The sequence below is a fragment of the Phaenicophaeus curvirostris genome, chromosome 11, assembly GCF_032191515.1.
Source record: "Phaenicophaeus curvirostris isolate KB17595 chromosome 11, BPBGC_Pcur_1.0, whole genome shotgun sequence".
NCBI lineage: Eukaryota > Metazoa > Chordata > Aves > Cuculiformes > Cuculidae > Phaenicophaeus > Phaenicophaeus curvirostris.
Window position 1 is genome coordinate 15,079,913 of NC_091402.1, and position 19,466 is coordinate 15,099,378.

Consider the following 19,466-nt stretch of genomic DNA (forward strand, 5'->3'; position numbering starts at 1 on the left):
ACGGGGCTCTACTCAACAGGCGGTGTTGGTGCACGCTGGGACCCGACAGCCTCAGCCCGACAGTGCCCTGTGGGGGAGCTGCCTCACCCCACGGCGGCACCAGCCCTGAACAGAGCACAAACCCCAGGGAGGGGGATGCCCTCACCCCCCCAATCCAGCACCCCAAGGCTGAGCAGGGGGACAGAGGAGACCCCCCAGCCTCACACCCCAAGGTTGAGCAGGGGGACAAGGGAGACCCTCCAACTTCACACCCCAAGGCTGAGCAGGGGGACAAGGGAGACCCCCCAACCTAGCACCCCAAGACTGATTAGAGGGACAAGGGAGACCCCCCCCCAGTTCAGCAGCCCAAGGCTGGGACAGGAGGCAGGGACAGCACAAACACAGACAGGGCTGGGATGCTCTGTTTATTGAGGTGATTCTGTGGGCGCCCCGGGGGGCTGCGCCAAGGCACGGCGGCGCTGGGGGTGCACAGGGACCCCTGGGAAGCAGCACCATGGCAGGGCAGCAGCAGCAGGTCCCTCAGGCCTTGCCGGGGTCCTCCTTCAGAGTCACCGTCCGGTTGAACACCAGCTGGGGAAGAGGCAGAGGGTCAGCACTGAGTCCCACGGCCACAGACCTCCCAGTGCCCTCCCCAGGGCTCACCTTCCCCTCTGCGCTGTCAGGATCCACTGAGAAGTAGCCCAGCCGCTCAAACTGGAACTTGTCAAAGGGCCGGGCAGAGAGGACGGAGCTGTCGACCAGGGCGTTGTGGACCACGCGCAGGGAATCCTGGCAGGGGGAGGCAGCTCAGCTGGCACCCCTGCCCCCTTCATAGCCCTGCTCCTCCCACCTCCTCTTCTCCCCAGGACAAGGCAGGGCCCTGGCCAGGGAGGGCTGGGGGGTGCATCAAAACGTGTGCCTCCAGCTTGAGTGCAGGAGGTCCCCAGCTCCTCCAGGGCCCACGACCCCAGCTCCCGCCACTACTCACAGGGTTGAGGTCACTCAGAAAGCCACCGGGCACCTCTGCTGGGTCCTCAGGATTTTTGTGCAAAAACCTGCCGTGAGACAGTCTCAATCCAAAGCCAGCAGACAATGGGATGTGGGGCAGCAGGGACATGGGACAGTGGCTCTCAGAGCCTCATAGCTGCATCTCTGCCACCAAGGAGCAGGGCACAGCCCAGCAGAGCCGGAGGCACAGGGCCACGCTGCTGCTCCAGCACCGCTGAGCTCGGTGCCTCTGCAGGTGGGTGAATACTCACAGCCGCTCGTAGAGCCGCACTTCACAGGGCAGTGGCTCTGACACCCAGTGGATGAAGGCTTTGGGCTTCTCTGCCACGTCTGACTTGGTGCAGGTCACCTCCAGCTCGATCACGCGCCCACTGGCGTCCTGGGCAAGAGGAGATTGGACGAGATGTCAGGCAGCAGTCCCGACCCGCAGGGCAGCCCTGGGACCGAACCACCAGCTCAGAGAAACCCTGCTCCTCGCCACACAAGGCCCAGAGCAGCCTGCACCCACACTGTGCCCACGGTGCCCGGCCCGAGATGACCATTACTGCCCTTCCCTGCTGGAGTATGGCCACATCCTGATGTCTTACAGCCCAACCTTGTGTCACCGATGCCCGGAGCCACCCACCTTGATGATGTTCTGGACGGCAATGATGTAGCCAGCGTGGCGCAGCCCCACCGGCTGCCCACGGGTCAAGCGCTTGTAGCCCTTGTCCGCCTCCTGGGAGAGAATTTATGGCTGCAGAAGGAGTCCCAGCATGGGCAGTGGGTCCCCCCTCCAGCATGGCTCTATGTCCCCACAGCTGCATCCCAGGGATCAGGGTGCCCAGGGCTGTTAGAACTCCCCCATTGATGCTGGATGTTGCCCAGCACACAGGCCAGGTGTGGGCACCATCGGCTGGACACATCCTGGCCAGGTTGAGGGCATTTTCCCAGTGCCACCAGAGCCACTGGTACATTTGGGAATCTCTGCTGGGTGCCTGACCCTGTGCAGCACCGGCACTGCTCCCAGTACCACCAGATGCCTGCTGCCTGAGCTGCAGCTCCCAGGAGTGAGGGCAGAATGGCCTGGTGGGCCTGGCTCACCTCCCTGAAGTCTGTCTCCTCGATGTAGACAGTAGACTGGAAGGGCACTTTGTGAAAACCCCGGCTCTCATCAGCTGGGAAGTTGGGCACAAGGACCTCAAGTGCCTGAGGAAAAGGACGGGGTGAATGCTGACCTTGGGGAACCCCACTCCCAGCCCAGCCCGTAGCAGCCTCACCTTCGGGGCAGGGAAGTTGGTGATGGTGACCTTGAGGGGCTCCAGGACAGCCATGGCGCGAGGGGCCTGCTCGTTCAGCACCTCCCGCGCACACGCCTCCAGCAGATGCGGCTCCATCGTCGCCTGGGCCACGGTCACACCAACCTGCAGGACAGCCTGTGGTCACCACGCCACCCGGGAGATGCATCCACCTGCCTCGTCCCAGCCTGTCTATGGCACCTACCCGGGCACAGAAGTTGTTGATGGCCTCCGGGGGGAAGCCTCGCCGGCGTAGGGCTGTCAGCGTGAAGAGCCGCGGGTCATCCCAGTCCCTGAGAAAACACTGGTGTGACAGCTGGGTATGCCCCTGGGGGAGACCCGTCCTGGCTGCTGGCCCTGCTCCTACCTCACAGCACCCGTCTCCACCAGCCGGATGATCTTCCTCTTGGAGACGACTGTGTAGAGCAGGTTCAGGCGCCCGTACTCCCACTGCACGGGGCAGTAGACATCCAGCGCGTTGCACAGCCAGAAGTAGGAGGAGCGCCTGCGAGGGAGGAGAGGCACAGCCCGCTCAGCTTCACGCCCACCCCCAGCCCCACGGACACACTGGCCCCTGGCACTTTGGCAGCTGCTGGGATGCTTCCAGCTGCTCCACCCTGCCGGATCCAGCTCAGCACTTGGCTGTGCTGTGCACGGCGCTCACCTGGCCTGGAACTCCTTGGTGCAGAGAGAGTGCGTGATGTGCTCAATGGAGTCGCAGAGGCAGTGTGTGTAGTCATACGTGGGGTAGATGCACCTGCAAGACAGACGCAGTCAACCCTGGGGCACAGCCTGGTGCCGCTCCCCTCCTGCGACCTCCCTGCTCCCAGGAGATGGGGGGCAAGCCCACCCTGCCACACGTGCTGGAACGCTACAGGCCCTCCCTACCACTTGTCCCCGGTGCGGTGGTGTGGAGTGAACTTGACACGGTAGGCGACAGGATCCATCTTCCCATCCTCCATCACCAGCTTCATCCGCAGCGTGGCCTCCCCTTCCCCAAACTTGCCCTTTCGCATGTCCTGTGGAGCAGGGGGAAGCTGTCAGCCGAGCCACGGATCCAAACCCCACAGGCACGCAGCGCCAGTCCCCAGCCAGCAGTACCTCAAAGAGCAAGAGTGACTCCTCCACGGGCCGGTCCCGCCACGGCGAGGGCGGTGGGTTGTGGCCCTTGATCTCCTCCACCTTCTGATGGCAGACGTATGCCTGGCCCCTGTGGGGGGACACGCAGTCACCAGGCGTGAGCAGCACATCCTCTGGGCAAGGGGGAGCCCCAGCCACGGTGTGGGACACCAGCACCCCCAGCACACGCACCTGCGGATGAGCTCCAGGGCCCAGGTGTAGAGCTGGTCAAAGTAATCGGATGCGTGGGTCACTGCATAGGGTTGGTAGCCTGTGGGGACAGGGAGACAGAGCAGGTTGGAGACACCCCCAGGGAGCAGCAGCAGGACCTGCGTGCGGGGATGTCCCCAGCAGCGCCTGGCCTGATCCTGCCCTCCCCAGCCCAAGCTGTACCCAGCCATTCCACCATCTCCCGGATGGCCGTGAAGTACTTCTCCTCCTCCTTCTCTGGGTTGGTGTCGTCATAGCGCAGGAAGCACACACCACCGTTGGCCTGGGGATAGGGGGACAGTGAGCAGCCAGTCCCTGAGGGACCACAGGGCCAGGTCAGTGACCAAGCATCGGAGGGAGGCAGGGGCCAGTGGGAGCTCTCAGCAGGGCTTGGTGCTTCTCACCTTGGCGTAGCCAAAGTTGAAGTTGATGGCCTTAGCATGGCCAATGTGCAGGATCCCATTGGGCTCAGGAGGGAACCGCGTCCGCACCTGCAGGGAGGAAAGTGGATATCTCTGACCTTTGGCAACTCCTTCTCTCCATGACAGTGGGGGCACCAACATGAGCCCCTGACTATCCCACAAAGCCCCTAGTGCCGTGCAGGCGCTGCCTCTGGCCATGCCCCCGGTAAGCTGTGTGTGTCCCCAGCCTCCCATCCCACCCGGCTGGAGCCTGGCATGGCAGTGCCACCCTCATAGAGAACCAGGGGCTGGGGATGCAGCCTCACCTGCCCACCCGTGATTGTCAGGTGCTGCTTCAGCAGAGCCATGGTGTTGGGTGTCACCACGTAGCCCTCCGTCTTGTAGTTCTCTCCTGCAGGCAGAAGATGCTCAGGGCTGCAGCAGCCCCCTCCACACTGAGCCAAGCGCAGCAGCCAGCAGGGAAGGACAAGGGACCAGTCCGGTTCCCTGCAGCGCAGAGAGCTGGGGCCAGGCACAAAGACAGCACAGCAGCCCCACTCACGGCAGCGGCTCCTCGCACTCACCTGGCTTGTGGAACTTGAGGGCTTCTCCTCGCAGCTGCTCCAGCAGTGACCGCGTCTCTGTGCCCTCCTCGCCTGCAGGGAGAGAAGAGGGCTAAGCAGGGTCCTGACCGCAGCACCTGGGGCCCAGCTCGGAGGCGGGTCCTGGTCAGGAAGCAAAGGGCTGAGGAAGCTGCCTGCAGAAGGACAGTCTCTTACCATTCATCACAGCAGCCTTCTGCTTTTCTGCCGGAGCCGGCCGGGCCTTTGCAGCCTGCAGGAACCAGCACAGCACCCTGAGTGCCCACCCCCGGCACATACCTCTCCTTTCTGCCCCAACCTGCTGCCCCCAGCCCTCCCCTGGACCTGCGCCCGTGATGGCGGGTGGCCCAGAGCAGCTCTTTGGAATCCCACCCAGAAACTCAGCAGTGAAACGCCATCCCTGCTTCCCCCTCTGCATCACCTTTGGTTTTTTTTCCAGGTCAGCTTCTGTCTTTGGTCCCAGCAAATGCAACACCTGAAAAAGGGAGATGCAAACAGGAGTAGAAAAGGCTCCTGGTGCCTCAAAGCTTGAAGTGGTGCTGCCCAGTCGTCACCCCCTCTCACCCTGCCTGTGCCTATCCAGGGCGGGCTGCCCTCAGCACCAGGCCCTGCCACCGGACAGGACAGCAGATCCCACACCGAGCACAACACCAACGAGGGATGCTACCCCTAGCAGCGCCCAATCCACCTCCCTCGCACCCACCTGCAGGTCCACCTCATTCTTGACGGTCTTCCCATCCGCCCACCGCAGCCGGTTCCGCGCCTCTCCTGTGGACAAGGCACCCCGTGGGCCAGGGACACGGCCCAGCCTGGGGGCGCATCACCCAGGGCCACCAACGCAGGACACCGCAGGCCCAGGGCTGGCACCAGGCACCACGAGCAGCTGCCACCCACAGCCCTGCCTGCACGGGGGACACGGCAGGATGTCTCCTGCACGGCTGGGATGGGGCACAGCTGGGGCCAGGGACAACAGGCTGGCTCTCAGGATCCTGGGGAGCAGGAGTGCCCCACACTCACCCATCAGCAGCCCCATGTTGAAGCTGTAGCGCTCGGCCAGCAGCTCTGCCCGGTGCTTGTTGATCACGGCCTCAACCTGGCAAGGGGGACAGGGACACGGGGATGAGCCAAGTAGGCACGGGGCGCGACACCAGGGGCTGCCAGGCCACCCCATGCCCTCCCCGTGGGGCAGGCAGAGCTGCAGCCCTACTCACCGCCTCCTCGATCTGCTCAGGGGTGACGCGCACCCCAACGCCGCAGGCCTGCTCGAAGTCCGCCGTGTCCAGGGGCTCCAGGGGATGGCTCCTCACGTACTCCAGGGCAGCTGGGGACAAAGTGGGGATGAGAGGCAGGGCCCTGCTGTCCCCACTGGGGCCGGGGGCAGTGCCGGGGCTGCACGGTACCGCCGAGCTGCAGGTCGGTCAGAATCTCCTTGCGGGCGATGTAGCCGACGAGGAAGCCGAGGTGCTTCGGGTCCTTGAGGCGGGCGGCCGCGTTGTACAGCAGCGTCCCGGTGGCTTTGTCCAGGGCCGGGCCCAGGGTGCTCTGAGCCTGTCAGCACCCAGGGGACACGGCAGGGCTGAGCCCTGGGGAACCGGCGAGTGGGAGTGGGGGGTGCCAAGGGCTGGGGGTGCTCGGCGGGCCTGGAGGGAGGACGGGGCTTGGGAGAGGGGTCCGGGGAGGGGCTGGGGAAGGGATGGGGTCTGGGAAAGGGATGGGGTCCGGGGAAGGAATGGGGGACGTGGAGAAGGGATGGGGGACGTGGAGAAGGGATGGGGGACGGGGAGAAGGGATGGGGGACGGGGAGAAGGGATGGGGGACGGGGAGAAGGGATGGGGGACGGGGAGAAGGATGGGGGACGGGGAGAGGGGATGGGGGACGGGGAGAGGGATGGGGGACGGGGAGAGGGGATCGGGGACGGGGGGAAGGGATGGGGGACGGGGACCCGGGAAGGAGCAGGGTCCCGGGAGAAGGAATAGGGTCCGGGGAGGGGCGGGATACCGAGCAGGGGGCGGGGTCCCGGGAGAAGGGATGGGGTCCGAGAAGGGGATAGGGGACGGGGAATGGGCGGGGTCCCGGGAGAAGGGATGGGGTCCGCGGAGGGGGCGGGGTCCCCGGGAGACCGGGGGAGCGGTGCGGGCGCACCTGCAGCACGGCCCGGCGGAGCAGCGCGCTGAGCGCCCCGTTGCGCAGCGTCTCTCGCGCTTTGGCCTCACTGAGGCCGATGCTGGTGAAAAGCCCCAGCGTCTCCTCCGCCTCCCCCGCCGCCGCCGCCGCCATGCTGCTGCCACCACCGCCACCCCAGCCCGGGGCGCGGGGCCGCGCCAGCCAATCGGCGCGGGGAGGGCGGGGCCCGGCGCCGGCGAAGCCAATCGGCAGCGAGAGCGTCCCGCCTCAACCAATGGGAGGCAGGAGCTCGGCGGCGGCTCCGCCAATGGGAGCGATGGGGGCGTGGCCAAGCCAACGGCCGGTTGCATCATTTAAAGGGACCGGCGGCCTCCGCGGCCACGTGGGGGGCGTGGTCTCGTATAACCACGCCCCCACACAGACCTTTGGGTCACGCGCCCCTTAGGCCACGCCCCTTGTTTACCCCCATGTTCCCCCGCCCCGTCCCGTGGGGGGCGGGCAGCTCGGTCATAGAATTTCCAGGTTGGAAGAGACCCATCGGATCGTCGAGTCCAACCATTCCCATCAGTCACTAAACCATGCCCCTCAGCACCTCGTCCACCCGTGCCTTAAACACCTCCAGGGAAGGTGAATCAACCCCCTCCCTGGGCAGCCTCTGCCAGTGCCCAATGACCCTTTCTGTGACAAAGTTTTTTCCTGATGTCCAGCCTGAACCTCCCCTGGCGGAGCTTGAGGCCATTCCCTCTCATCCTGTCCCCTGTCACCTGGGAGAACGAGCCCAGCTCCCTCCTCTCCACAACCTCCTTTCAGGCAGTTGGAGAGAGCAATGAGGTCTCCCCTCAGCCTCCTCTTCTCCAGGCTAAACACCCCCAGCTCTCTCAGCCGCTCCTCATAAGGCCTGTTCTCCAGCCCCCTCACCAGCTTTGTTGCTCTTCTCTGGACTCGCTCCAGAGCCTCAACATCCTTCTTGTGGTGAGGGGCCCAGAACTGAACACAGGATTCGAGAAGCGGTCTCACCAGTGCCGAGTACAGAGGGAGAAGAACCTCCCTGGACCTGCTGGTCACACCGTTTCTGATCCAAGCCAAGATGCCATTGGCCTTCTTGGCCACTGCTGGCTCATGTTCAGTCGCTGTCAACCAACACCCCCAGGTCCCTCTCCTCCAGGCAGCTCTCCAGCCAGACTTCTCCTAGTCTGGAGCTGCTCAGGCACCACCGGCTGCACCAAACCATTGTCCCCGGCTCCTTCAGACCCATGTCTGCTCCACACCGGTGCTCCCACAGCTGTCCCAGCCCTGACCCCCCTCCCCCCAGCCCACTGTCCTCCCAGCCCGATGTCCCGTTTCCCCAGTCTTGGGTGTGCAGGATCAGGCCAGCCTGGTGTCCCTCGGGCCCCCCAGGCAGTGTCCCCACAGCTGCCCCTGCCCTGCCTCCTCCCATTCCCCAGCCTGATGTCCTATCCAGCTCACAGCCCCCCAGCCCCGTGTCCCCAGCTCTCCCCAGTGTCCCCCCCCCAGCACGATGTTGCTCTCCCCACTGTTTCCCAGCTCCCCCAAGCCCATTCCCACCCTGGCACCGGCAGCATCAGACCAGAGCGGCTGGGGAAGGGGGTTTATTGGCAACACCCAGCAAGAGGAGACACTGTCAGGTCCTGGCAGCCAGAGCCACTGTTGTCACCAGCAGTCCCACACCACCTAGGGGACCAAGCTATGGCTCTGTCTTTGTGCCGGGCACCGTCTCTGTCCCCTCAGTAGCTGCCTGCTCCCCGCCTGCCGCCGGCAGAGGCTTCAGGCAATAGCGGGCACTGATGTTGGTACCCGAGACGCTGCGGTACTCGCCCATCTCCGTACGAACGGCTTCGTTTTGGGTGATGGTGAGCAGGACCGGGACGGAGAGCGTCACCTCCTTCCGCAAGACCTGGATGCTGAGTACCGTGTGCGGGGGGATTTTAGCTGGCAGCTGCACCTCCACGCGTTCCCTGCGGGTGCTGGATTCGCTGCGCCCTTTCTGCACCGTGAAGATGTTGGAAGCCTCCACAGTCAGCGTGAAGGAGAGCCCGGCTTTGAGGCTGGTGGCGTTGCTGAAGTGGAAGCTCTGCCAGAGCGTGGTGGTGTACTCCCGGCTGCTGCTGGCTGCCAGCATCTGCTCCGACTCGGTCTCATTCACCCCCTCTATTTCATCCACCAGCACTTCTCGCTCTTCCTCCACCCGCTTCTGCTCCCAGAGGAGACGCGCTGAGACCAGGGGCCGCCCGGGCTGCAGTGGGCGCAGATGGGACAATCGAGCCTGGAAGTTCAGCTCAGTTTTGTAGTCGGCGAGGCGCTCACCGGGCCACGCCAGACAGTGCCAGCCGCCCCGGCTCGGGTGCTGGTAGAGCAGCCAGACGCCTCGCTGCACCACGTGAGAGGCCACCCGGTCATTGAAGTACCCATACGCCAAGTTGGTCTCCTCAGTCACCACCTTGCAGGCGCCTTGGAAGTTAGGGCGCTCATAGAGGGTGATCTGGGGGTCCCCCAGGTCGTGGTGCACAAGCCGCAGTGCCGAGAAGCTGTTGGGTCTCTCCACGGAGGGATACTCGCCTTCCTCGAAGACGTGCGGCTCCCCTTCATACTTTGGGTCCCTGTAGGCAATCCAGGGCTGCCCCACCACCTTCAGGGAGGCGATGCAGTCCCCGAAATCAAGCTCGTGCAGGTCAGGCACGTCACAGGTGAATTCCCGGCTCAGCCCCTCGAAGTCGGCTCGCTCATACACCGTGATCCGGTTCATGGTGGCACAAGCGCCCTCCCCTGCGAGGGCACAGTGTGTGGTAATACCCCTTGTGAGGGGTCGTGGGGGCTTCAGGAAACCCGTGGGGAAAGCCTGGCCAGCAAAGGGCCCCCCAGCACCTCCTTCTCGCTCCCACCCTCTGTCCCTGTGGTCTCACCGTCTGTGCCGGCAGCATCCCGATGCCAGCCCGCAGCCGAGCCTTTTACGAGAGCTTGGTGGAGCCGGGGCGTGCTGCGGCACGAAGCGAAGGCGATGACGGTGCTCGCCCCCGCATCCGCGCCCCACTCTGGCAGCGGGGAGCCCCGCACGGCACACCGGGATCCCAGCCGGCCTCGCAGACCAGCCCTGCCGGTAAGTCCTGCCGCACCCTGGGCACATGGCGCTCCACTGCTAATGAGTCACCACCAATTATCACCCATGTTTCTGCCCTGCCTGTGCTAATTACAGTGTGCGTTGCCGGTGGGGCAGGAACTGTCGGCTCACAGCGGGGTGAGAGGGTTCGTGGTGGGGTGAGCCTGCACCCCAACAAGCCCCTCTAGCGCACGGTGTCCCAGGACACAGCTCCCTGGCATGGGACACGACTCTCCCGGCACGGCACCGCTGCCCCAGCCCTGCTCCCCAGGATGGCCGGGGCAGGAGCTGGCACTGCTCTCCCTTCCTAGAGTGGCTAGAAAGCTGCCTGGAGGAGAGGGACCTGGGGGTGTTGGTTGACAGCGACTGAACATGAGCCAGCAGTGGCCCAGGTGGCCAAGAAGGCCAATGGCGTCTTGGCTTGTATCAGAAACGGCGTGGCCAGCAGGTCCAGGGAGGTTATTCTCCCTCTGTACTCAGCACTGGTGAGACCGCTCCTCGAATCCTGTGTTCAGTTCTGGGCCCCTCACCACAAGAAGGATGTTGAGGCTCTGGAGCGAGTCCAGAGAAGAGCAACAAAGCTGGTGAAGGGGCTGGAGAACAAGTCTTACAAGGAGTGGCTTGGAGAGCTGGGGTTGTTTAGCCTTGAGGAGGCTGAGGGGAGACCTCATTGCTGTCTGCAACTACCTGAAAGGAGGTTGTGGAGAGGAGGGAGCTGGACTCTTCTTCCAAGTGACAGGACAAGAGGGAATGGCCTCAAGCTCTGCCGGGGAGGTTCAAGCTTGACATCAGGAAAACAGTTTTCATGGAAAGGATCATTGGGCACTGGCAGAGGCTGCCCAGGGAGGGGGTTGAGTCACCTTCCCTGGAGGTGTTTAAGGGACGGGTGTTCGAGGTGCTCGGGGACATGGCTTAGTGGCAGATAGGAATGGTTGGACTCGATGATCCAAGAGTTCTTTTCCAACCTAATGATCGTCTGATTCCCTTGTCCCTCCACGGGCAGGATGGCCACAGACCTCCCTGGGTGGCCATGGCACTGCTGGAAGGTGACGGGTGCCAGCGCTGGGCGTGGTGGGACACTGACACCTGGCTAGGGTGCAGGAACGGCTGGTAGCCACCCTGAGCACAGCATGCTGGGGGCTTCCTCAGGGCACAGGTAACGGATCAGAGCTGCCCAGGTCCCCCCGCAGCTGGCATTCCACTGGAGCCAGATCATGGGGTCGAGGACAGGTTGAGCCTCTGGCTTCTCCGGCTGCACAGCCGGGCCTGAGGGCTGTCCCACCCTTCGTCCCCACAGCCCTCCCCAGCCTAGGGCTGTCCCTGCAGCACAGGGGACAGTGCTGGCCGCATGGGACGCCCCATGTCTAGCGCAGTCCTGTGGGTACCCACATCCTGCTATGGAGAGGGACAGAGATCCTGCTGCTCCTGCAACTCTGTCCCCACCGAACCACCACAAGAGAGCAACCCAGGTGTCCTGGGCTCCCTGAGCCCTGTCCCCACCTAACCTCTGTCCCCTTCAGGCAGGTTCACCCCCCATCTCGCCGCCCCAGTCGCCCACCGCCCCCGTTCCCCTGCCCAGAGTGCCGGGGCTGCCAGGGTCTCCCAGTTTATTGCCAGATGTCGGGGCGGTTGGGGTTACACCAGACGAACGCTAAAGGAAGCGGTTAGTGAGCGGGGGGCCGCGGGGGCCGCGGGCAGGGGCTGGTGAAGGGCTGTCTCGCTGGCTCCCCTGGCCCGCAGCCTCCCCGCCAGCCCCCCCCGAGCTGCCACGCTCCCCTGTGCCGGGGACCCTTCCCGCTCCCCGTGGCCGCCCCTGCCCCGCAGCCCCCGGTGACCCCCTCCCTGTGCCGTCTTGTCCCCCCGTGTGGCCAGGCTGGTGGGCCGGGGTGGCGCGGGGGCAGCGTGGGTGGGAGGCGATGCTGGCATTATTGCTATGGCAGGCGGGAGCAGCGCGACCCTCCCCACGCTCAGATCACAGTCTCGAAGTGCATCGTCTTCTCCTTGGGGGGCTCTGGGGCCAGCAGTTTGGCTTCTGCCTCGGGCGTCAGGTACTCCAGGTGGTGGTGGCCCCAGATTGGAGTGGTCAGGAGCTGCCAGCGCTGCGGTGACACTGTGTCAGCCCCCGGGGGTGGCAGAACCCGCGGCTGCCCTGGAGCTGGCACGCTGCATCCCCCAGTGCACTCGGAATGGGACTGAGGTGGGGACAGAGGTGGGATTGGGATGGGGATGGAGGCGAGAGGGGGACAGGGGAGGGATTGAAGTGGGTTTGAGAGAGGGACAGCACGGGGACAGGGGTGAGACAGGAACGGGGACTTAGATGGTGACAGGACTGAAACAGGGATGTCAGCAAGGATGGGATTTGGGTGAGGTTGGGAGTGAGGCAGTGATGGGGATAGCGATGGGATTCGGATGGGGTGAAAGTGATGGAAACAGAAACGGGATGAGGGTGAGACTAGGATGACAAGGGGATTGAAATGGGATTAAGAGAGGGACAGAGATAGCATGGGGATGGGGGTGAGATGGGGACAGGACTGAGAGGAAAGAGGACAGGGATGGGACTTGGATAGAGGTGGGATCGAGACAGTGATGGGAGCAAGAATGAGATTCAAGTGAGGGTGGGAGTGAGACAGTGATGGGGACAGGGATGGGATTTGGCTGGGGAAGGGACTGAGATCTCTGGTGGATGAGATTTGGATGGGGTGACACTGGGATGGGGACAGGACTGAGAAGGGCACACAGACAAGACTGGCTGAGATGGCGTGAGGATGGAGACGGAAGGGTCCTCACTGTGTCCCCCTCACCTCACGCAGGGAGCCTTTGCAGCGCAGGAGTTTGTAGACAACGGTGCAGGGGATGCAGAGCATGGAAGAGAGTGCCAGGACCCAGCCGATGGCGTCCCCCCACCACGGGTACACGTACGTCTTGTTGTAAGTCAGTGGCTTGTAGTTCACCACATGGAACACGAAGATGCCCTGGGTGGAGAAGCCAGGGTGAGGTCCCACAGGGCAGGAACCTGGTGACCCCAGACCCTCTGAGTGTGGCTGCCCCCACCCCTGACTGCCTGTCCCCCCATGGCCCTGACACTCATGTGCACCCCATGGCCCCAACAGGTGTGTCCCCTCTTGTGGCTCCAATGGCTGTGAGTATGTGTGTGTCCCCATGGCCCTGATGTGTGTGTATGTCCCCCTGTGGCCCCCACGTACGTGTCCAAGGGCCCCGACACGTGTCTGTGTGTCCCTGTGGCCCTGACACGTGTGTGTCCCCTCTGTGGCCCTGACACAGGTCTGTCCACCCCATGACCCCATCACATGTGTCCCCTTCTGTGTCTCCAACATGTGTGTGTGTCCCCATGCTCCTGACACACGGGTGACCCCCTTGGTGGCTGACACGTGCGTGTGTCCCCTGTGGTCCTGACACATACATGTCTCCCTCCACGCCCCAACACACACGTGTTCCCCCGCGCCCTGACACACGCATGTCCCCCTGTGCTGTGACACACATGTCCCCTGTGCCCTGACACACACGTGTCCCCCTGTGCCCTGGCACATGCGTGTCCCCCCACACCCCAACACATGCATGTCCCCCCTGCCCTGACACGCGTGTCCCCCATGCCCAAACACACACGTCCCACCATGCCCCAACACCCGGGTCCCCCTGTGCCCCGACACACACGTGTCCCCTCTGGCCCTGACACATGCGTGTCCCCTCGTGCCCCAACACACGCGTGTCCCCTCATGCCCCAACGCACAAGTGTCCTTCCATGCCCTGACACACGCGTGTCCCCAATACCCCAACACACACGTCACCCCGTGTCCTGACACGCGTGTCCCCCATGCCCAAACACATGCATGTCCTTCCATGCCCTGACACACGCGTGTCCCCCATACCCCAACACACACATGTCCCCCCGTGCCCCGACACACGTGTCCCGGGTTGTGGTGCCCACGGCAGCCGCCTGGGGGAGCGCGGTGCCTGCGGGCTGGGCATGGAGCCCCGTGTGCCCACGCGTGTCCCCCGCTCACCACGCAAACCAGCGGCGTCACCACGGCCCAGCACCACTTCATGAAGGGCAGCGGCCGGTAGCCGATCATACGAGCCACGTCGTCCATGAAGCGGTCGGCACCTGTAGGGAGATGGGCGTCAGCCGGGCCCCGCGGGGCACTCGTGTCCCCTTGCGTGTCCCCTACGCGTCCCCCCAGCCTCACCGTAGACCCAGGCGATGACCACGCACTCCCAGAACGCCTGCCACAGCAGCGTGATCCCGCTGGCCGAGTAGTAGTCAAAGAGCTGGAACACGTACATGCCGCCCTGCCGGGACGGTGCCACGCATCACCGGGGCTGTGCCAGCTGTCCCACGCCGGCACGGCTACAGCCCTGCCAGTGCCACCGGTGCCCCGTGTGACACGGACACTCCATGTGCCACGGGCACCCCGTGCTTCCACAGCACCCCGGGAGCTTCCACCCCACGCCATGGCCCCGGGGAAGGGACAACGGGGGCCAGGTGGCAGGTGTCCCCGCTGCGTCCCCACCTGCGTGACCATGGAGAGGTCGATGAGGCAGCAGACGATGCAGCAGAGCGCGGCCGTGATCTCCCGGCGCATGGAGCCGGCCGCCGGCTGGGGGAACAGGTCCAGGATGCCCGTGATGAAACCCTCCACACCGACAAACTGCGGCAGAGAGCGGGGCTCAGCGAGGACGCGCCACCTCGTCCCCTCCTCATCCCTGTCCCCTTGCCCGCGGCCGCACCTGGCTGTCCAGCCCCAGCACGAGGAGCATGAAGAAGAAAAGCGTCGCCCACAGTGGGGACAAGGGCATCAGCGTCACGGCTTTGGGGTAGGCGATGAAAGCCAACCCAGGGCCTGTGAGAGACGGGGGTCAGTGGTGTCACACCGGGGGGGGACACAGGGGACATGCTGCCCCGCTGCCCAGCACTCACCGGACTCGGCCACCTTGGAGATGTCCACGCCTTGCTCAGAGGCCATGAAGCCCAGCACGGAGAAGACAACGAAGCCGGCAAAGAAGCTGGTGGAGCTGTTGATCACGGCCAGGATGTAGGCGTCCCTGCGGGCAGAGCAGGTCAGGGGGTGCGAGGTGACACTGGGAGGCACGGTGGGGGGACGCCGAGGGCTCTCCCCACAGCCAGCAGAACTCTACCTGTAGCAGTTGTTGTGGAAGCGGTTGTAGCTGCCCAGCGCGGTCAGGGCGCCCAGCCCGATGGCATAGGAGAAGAAGATCTGGGTGCCGGCATCGATCCAGACCTGGGGCACAAGGGAGGGTGTCAGGGGGTGGAGAGGATGCTGGAGTGTGCCCAGCACTCGCCCCCACCTGCCCTCCCTGCCGCCCTCACCTGCGCCTCGGCCAGCTTGGACCAGTCGGGTTTCAGGTAGTAGATGATGCCGTCCAGCGCCCCGGGCAGCATCACACCATGGACCAGCAGCATGATGAGGACCACGTAGGGGAAGAGCGCCGTGAAGTAGACAATCTGTGGGGAGTGGGTGCCAGTGAGACCCACCCCGTCCTGGGCGCACGGCTCTCTGTCATGTGTCACAGGTGTCCCAGCAGGGCCAAGGCTTGGGGACGTCCCCAGCGGCACCTCCCAGATAGAAGTGGGACAGTGGGACACATGGGACAGTGGGACAGCGGGACAGCGGGACATGGAAAGGGTCATTGGGCACTGGCAGAGGCTGCCCAGGGAGGTGGTTGAGTCACCTTCCCTGGAGGTGTTTAAGGGACGGGTGGATGAGGTGCTGAGGGACATGGTTTAGTGATTGATGGGAATGGTTGGACTCGATGATCCGGTGGGTCTTTTCCAACCTGGTGATTCTATGATTCTATGTTGCACCCCCATGGGCTGCAGCAGGGGAGGGCAGGAGCCAGCAGTGCCACGTGCTGCAGTCCTGTCCCCGTGTCACCAACCCCCAGCCAGCATCACCTTCCCGGTTGACTTCACACCCTTCCAGATGCAGAAGTAGACGATGACCCAAGTGGCGATCAAGCAGAGGATCATCTGCCAGTTCATCTCCCCCGGCTCGCTGATGTCCCCCGAAATCCGCAGCACCTTGTTCCTGCAGAGCAGGGCCGTGCTGAGCGCCCGTGCGACTCCCCCTGGCCCCGGGTGAGACCCCCAGCTCCACACTCACTCCCAAAACTCGATGACGGGGGAACGCTTGTTGGCCATGTCGGCACAGCTGACGTTGAAGGCGCTGGCGTTGGCGCTGCCGTTGAGGCAGAGCTCAAGGTGGAAGAGCTCCGTGCACTGCTCTGTGTTCCAGGGGTGGTCACAGCTGGCCCAGGGCAGGTGGTCCGTCAGCGAGTGCACCAGGTAGAAGAGACCCCACACCAGGATCATGATGTAGTAGGAGTTGCAGAAGAAGACAATCACCATGGAGGCCAGGCCCAGACCTGCAGCGTGGGGAGATCGGAGCCGGTGGGCACCTACGGGCACCTGGCAGCCCTTAGGGGCTGGGGGAACAGGGATGGGGCAGGACCTGGGGTGCTGGTGGAGACAGCTCAGGACGTGAGGAGCCCGTGGGGACGCGGGGAGCCGGCAGGGATGGGACAAGCGGAGCTCCAGGCAGGACAGGAGCGAGGGCAGCTGGCAGCACGGCACAGGACAGGGGGAAGCTGGTGAGGTGCAGCACAGGGAAGGCAGCGGGACGCTGCCAGGTGGGAAGCCGGCAGCTCTCGGGGGAGCAGGGAGCAGGCGGGGAAGCCGGCAGCACATAGGCAGGGAGCCACGGGGCACGGGTACAGGTGGCTGCCAGCCCCGGCCGGGGCGCAGGGGAGCAGCGGGACGCGGGCAAGGTGCACGGGCGCAGACAGGGTGTGGGCAGGGCGCAGGCAGCCGGGGACACGGGCAGGGCACTGCCAGCCCTGGGCAGGGCGCTGGGGGGCCCCAGGCGGGGAGCAGCGTGCTGGGGACATGGGCAGGGTGCAGGGCACGGGCACAGGGTGTGGGGTGCAGGGCGCAGGCAGGATGAGGGGTGCAGACAGGGTGCAGGGCACAGACACGGTGCAGGGCGCGGGGTCCAGGAAGGGTGCAGGGTGTGGGATGCAGGCAGGGTACAGGGTGCAGGGTGCAGACAGGGTGCAGGCAGTGGGGTGCAGACAGGGGTGCAGACAGGGTGCAGGGCACAGACACGGTGCAGGGCACGGGGTCCAGGAAGGGTGCAGGGTGTGGGATTCAGGCAGGGCACAGGGTGCAGGGTGCAGACAGGGCGCAGTGTGCAGGCAGGGTGCAGGGACTGGGGTGCAGGGAGTGGGGTGCAGGCAGGGTGCAGGGAATGGGGTGAAGGGAGTGGGGTGCAGACAGGGTGCAGGGAGTGGGGTGCAGGCAGGGCGCAGGGTGCAGGGTGCAGACAGGGTGCAGGGCGCAGTGTGCAGGCAGGGTGCAGGGAGCGGGGTCCAGGAAGGGTGCAGGGTGTGGGATGCAGGCAGGGCGCAGGGCGCAGGCAGGGTGCAGGGAGTGGGGTGCAGGCAGGGGTGCAGACAGGGTGCAGGGCACAGGCAGGGCACAGGGTGTGGGGTGCAGGGCATAGACAGGGCGCAGACAGGGTGCGGGGTGTGGGGTGCAGACAGGGCACAGACGGGGCGCAGCGTTACCCTTGAAGAGGGGGGCGATGTTCCAGGCGGCGATGCCCCCCTGCTTCATGAACTGCCCCAGGGCCACCTCGAGGAAGAAGACGGGGATGCCGCCCACGAAGACGATGAGCAGGTAGGGGATGAGGAAGACGCCTGGGCCGGGGGGGGAGGGCAGGGGGGGAAGGAATCGGTGCCGGCTCAGGCGCCGCCGCTCCCCCCGGGCCCCCCCCGGCCCCCCCTCCCGGCGCAGCGAATGGCGAAGCCGCCTCCGCGCCCTCCCCTCGGTGCGGGGCAGGCCGGGGGGGCTCCGGGGCACCGGGCACCGGCCCTGCCCCTTGGGGGGCTCCGGCACCCCGTGGGGTTCTCCCGTATCCCACGGGGGGCTCCTACATCCCATAGGGCTCTCCCGTGTCCCGTGGGGTTCTCCTACATCCCGTGGGGTGCTCCTACGTCCCGTAAGGTTCTCCTACATCTCGTGGGGTTCTCCTACGTCCCATGGGGTGCCCCCCTGCCGTGGGGTTCTCCTACACCCCATGAGGTTCTCCTACATCCCATGGGGCGCCCCCCACCATGGGCTGCTCCCCTCCCGTGGGCTCTCCCGTGTCCCGTGGGGTGCTCCTACATCCCGTAGGGTTCTCCTACATCCCATGGGGTGACCCCCCACCGTGGGCTGCTCCCTTGCCGTGGGGTTCTCCTACATCCCAGGAGCTGCTCCCTTGCTGTGAGGTTCTCCTACATCCCGTGGGCTGCTCCCCTGCCGTGGGGTTCTCCTACACTCCATGAGGTTCTCCTATATCCCATGGGCTGCTCCCCTGCCGTGGGGTTCTCCTACACCCCATGAGGTTTTCCTTCATCCCATGCGCTGCTCCCTTACCGTGGGGGTCTCCTACATCCCACGGGCTGCTCCCCTGCTGTGGGGTTCTCCTACATCCCGTAGGGTTCTCCTACATCCCACGGGCTGCTCCCGTGCCGTGGGGCTCTCCCGTGTCCCGTGGGTTGCTCCCACGCCCCGTGGGGCGCCCCTCGCCTTGGGGGTGCCGCCGTGTCCCAGCGCGGGGGCTCACCTCCGCCGTTCTTGTAGCACAGGTAAGGGAAGCGCCAGACGTTGCCCAGCCCCACGGCGAAGCCCACGCAGGACATGATGAAATCCATCTGCCGGGTCCACGTCTCCCGCTCGGGCGCCGCGGCCGCTTTCGGGGGGCCGGGGGTGCCGGCGTGGGGGGGGTGGGGGGGTCCCACCAGCGGCGCCGTCACCGCTCGCTCCTCCCCGGGCGCGGGGGGCTCGCTGCCCTCCGCCTCCCCTCGTTGCTCTGCGGGGCCGACCCGGTCACGCGTGGAAGCGACCCCCCCCCCATATAAATAAAAAAAAAATCCACGCGTGGAGGGGGGGGGGGCGTGACGTCAGATGTCCCCCCGCCGCGTGACGTCACAATGCAGAACGGTGACTCACTCGGGAGGGGGCGCGCCGCGGTCACGCGTGGCCGTGGCATCCCCCCCCCCCCCTCCTCCTTCTTTCCCCCCCCCCCCCTCCTCTTTTTCCCCGCTTACCGGAGCCCGCGGGGGCGGCGTCGGGAGGCTGCGGGGCGGCCGTGTCGGTGGGGACGGGGGGCATGTCGCGAGGTGAAGGATTGAAGGGGTTACCGGAGATGGAAAGGGGGGGGTTGGGGGGGGGTGGGTAGTGGGGTTGGGGGGGGGGCTCCGCGGTTTGGAGTTGGGGTTGAGGGGTGGGGGGGGGGGGTTGTTCAGAAGCAATCCACGAAGCACTTGAAGGTGAGTCGGAAGAACCTCATTGAGGGCGGCGGACCGGGCCGGGGTTTTAGGGGGGGTAGGGGGGGTGGGGGGGGGTGGTGGTGTAGGGGGGGTGCTGCGGGGCCGGCGCCGCTCGCGGCCGCTCCGGGGCTTCTCTGCGCCGCGGCACCGGGAGGCGGCGGGAGGCAGCGCCCGTTCGGGGCCGCCCCTTCCATTCGATTGGACGGGGAGGACCCGCCCGCGGCTTCACGGGACTTGCAGTTCCACACCCCCCCCACACACACCGGCCCCGGTTAGGCTT

At 65.4% G+C, this 19,466-nt stretch overlaps 3 protein-coding genes across 3 annotated transcripts; all 3 read right to left on the reverse strand.

The window, feature by feature from the left end:
- Nucleotides 1-391: 391 nt before the first annotated feature.
- On the reverse strand, nucleotides 392-6,883 carry QARS1 (glutaminyl-tRNA synthetase 1). Its single transcript, XM_069865757.1, has 24 exons — nucleotides 6,739-6,883; nucleotides 5,997-6,144; nucleotides 5,808-5,917; nucleotides 5,614-5,689; nucleotides 5,300-5,364; nucleotides 5,018-5,071; nucleotides 4,774-4,828; nucleotides 4,579-4,650; nucleotides 4,321-4,406; nucleotides 3,998-4,084; nucleotides 3,777-3,876; nucleotides 3,576-3,654; nucleotides 3,366-3,474; nucleotides 3,153-3,283; nucleotides 2,929-3,021; nucleotides 2,632-2,769; nucleotides 2,470-2,557; nucleotides 2,247-2,390; nucleotides 2,071-2,175; nucleotides 1,613-1,705; nucleotides 1,239-1,366; nucleotides 968-1,034; nucleotides 643-768; nucleotides 392-570 (listed from the first exon to the last, which is right to left on the reverse strand). Exons 1-24 carry the CDS (start codon nucleotides 6,871-6,873, stop codon nucleotides 520-522), a joined length of 2,340 nt encoding a protein of 779 aa, XP_069721858.1. The 5' UTR covers nucleotides 6,874-6,883; the 3' UTR covers nucleotides 392-519.
- Nucleotides 6,884-8,321: 1,438 nt separating this feature from the next.
- On the reverse strand, nucleotides 8,322-9,763 carry LOC138725069 (epidermal differentiation-specific protein-like). The gene is made up of 2 exons (XM_069865579.1): nucleotides 9,642-9,763; nucleotides 8,322-9,504 (listed from the first exon to the last, which is right to left on the reverse strand). The coding sequence occupies exon 2, from the start codon at nucleotides 9,482-9,484 to the stop codon at nucleotides 8,426-8,428; it is 1,059 nt and encodes a 352-aa protein (XP_069721680.1). The 5' UTR covers nucleotides 9,485-9,504; nucleotides 9,642-9,763; the 3' UTR covers nucleotides 8,322-8,425.
- A 1,662-nt stretch (nucleotides 9,764-11,425) lies between these two features.
- On the reverse strand, nucleotides 11,426-19,065 carry SLC6A8 (solute carrier family 6 member 8). The gene is made up of 14 exons (XM_069865542.1): nucleotides 18,965-19,065; nucleotides 18,481-18,726; nucleotides 17,438-17,569; nucleotides 15,976-16,237; nucleotides 15,768-15,900; nucleotides 15,183-15,317; nucleotides 14,990-15,093; nucleotides 14,772-14,896; nucleotides 14,582-14,694; nucleotides 14,365-14,502; nucleotides 14,041-14,143; nucleotides 13,858-13,958; nucleotides 12,637-12,807; nucleotides 11,426-11,934 (listed from the first exon to the last, which is right to left on the reverse strand). Exons 1-14 carry the CDS (start codon nucleotides 19,026-19,028, stop codon nucleotides 11,803-11,805), a joined length of 1,959 nt encoding a protein of 652 aa, XP_069721643.1. The 5' UTR covers nucleotides 19,029-19,065; the 3' UTR covers nucleotides 11,426-11,802.
- Between the last annotated feature and the right edge of the window lie 401 nt (nucleotides 19,066-19,466).

Excerpts from the sequence above, each read along its gene's own strand:
- QARS1 (XM_069865757.1), bottom strand. The coding sequence starts at position 6,873 with ATGGCGGCGGCGGCGGCGGGGGAGGCGGAGGAGACGCTGGGGCTTTTC. Across the intron at positions 6,145-6,738 it reads TCCGCCGGGCCGTGCTGCAG|GCTCAGAGCACCCTGGGCCC; the intron begins GTGCGCCCGCAC and ends GGGTGCTGACAG. Across the intron at positions 3,475-3,575 it reads GCCCTGGAGCTCATCCGCAG|GGGCCAGGCATACGTCTGCC; the intron begins GTGCGTGTGCTG and ends GTCCCCCCACAG.
- LOC138725069 (XM_069865579.1), bottom strand. The coding sequence starts at position 9,484 with ATGAACCGGATCACGGTGTATGAGCGAGCCGACTTCGAGGGGCTGAGC.
- SLC6A8 (XM_069865542.1), bottom strand. The coding sequence starts at position 19,028 with ATGCCCCCCGTCCCCACCGACACGGCCGCCCCGCAGCCTCCCGACGCC. Across the intron at positions 14,503-14,581 it reads TGCTGGGGCTGGACAGCCAG|TTTGTCGGTGTGGAGGGTTT; the intron begins GTGCGGCCGCGG and ends TCTCTGCCGCAG. Across the intron at positions 12,808-13,857 it reads TGACGCCGCTGGTTTGCGTG|GGCATCTTCGTGTTCCATGT; the intron begins GTGAGCGGGGGA and ends TTCTCCACCCAG.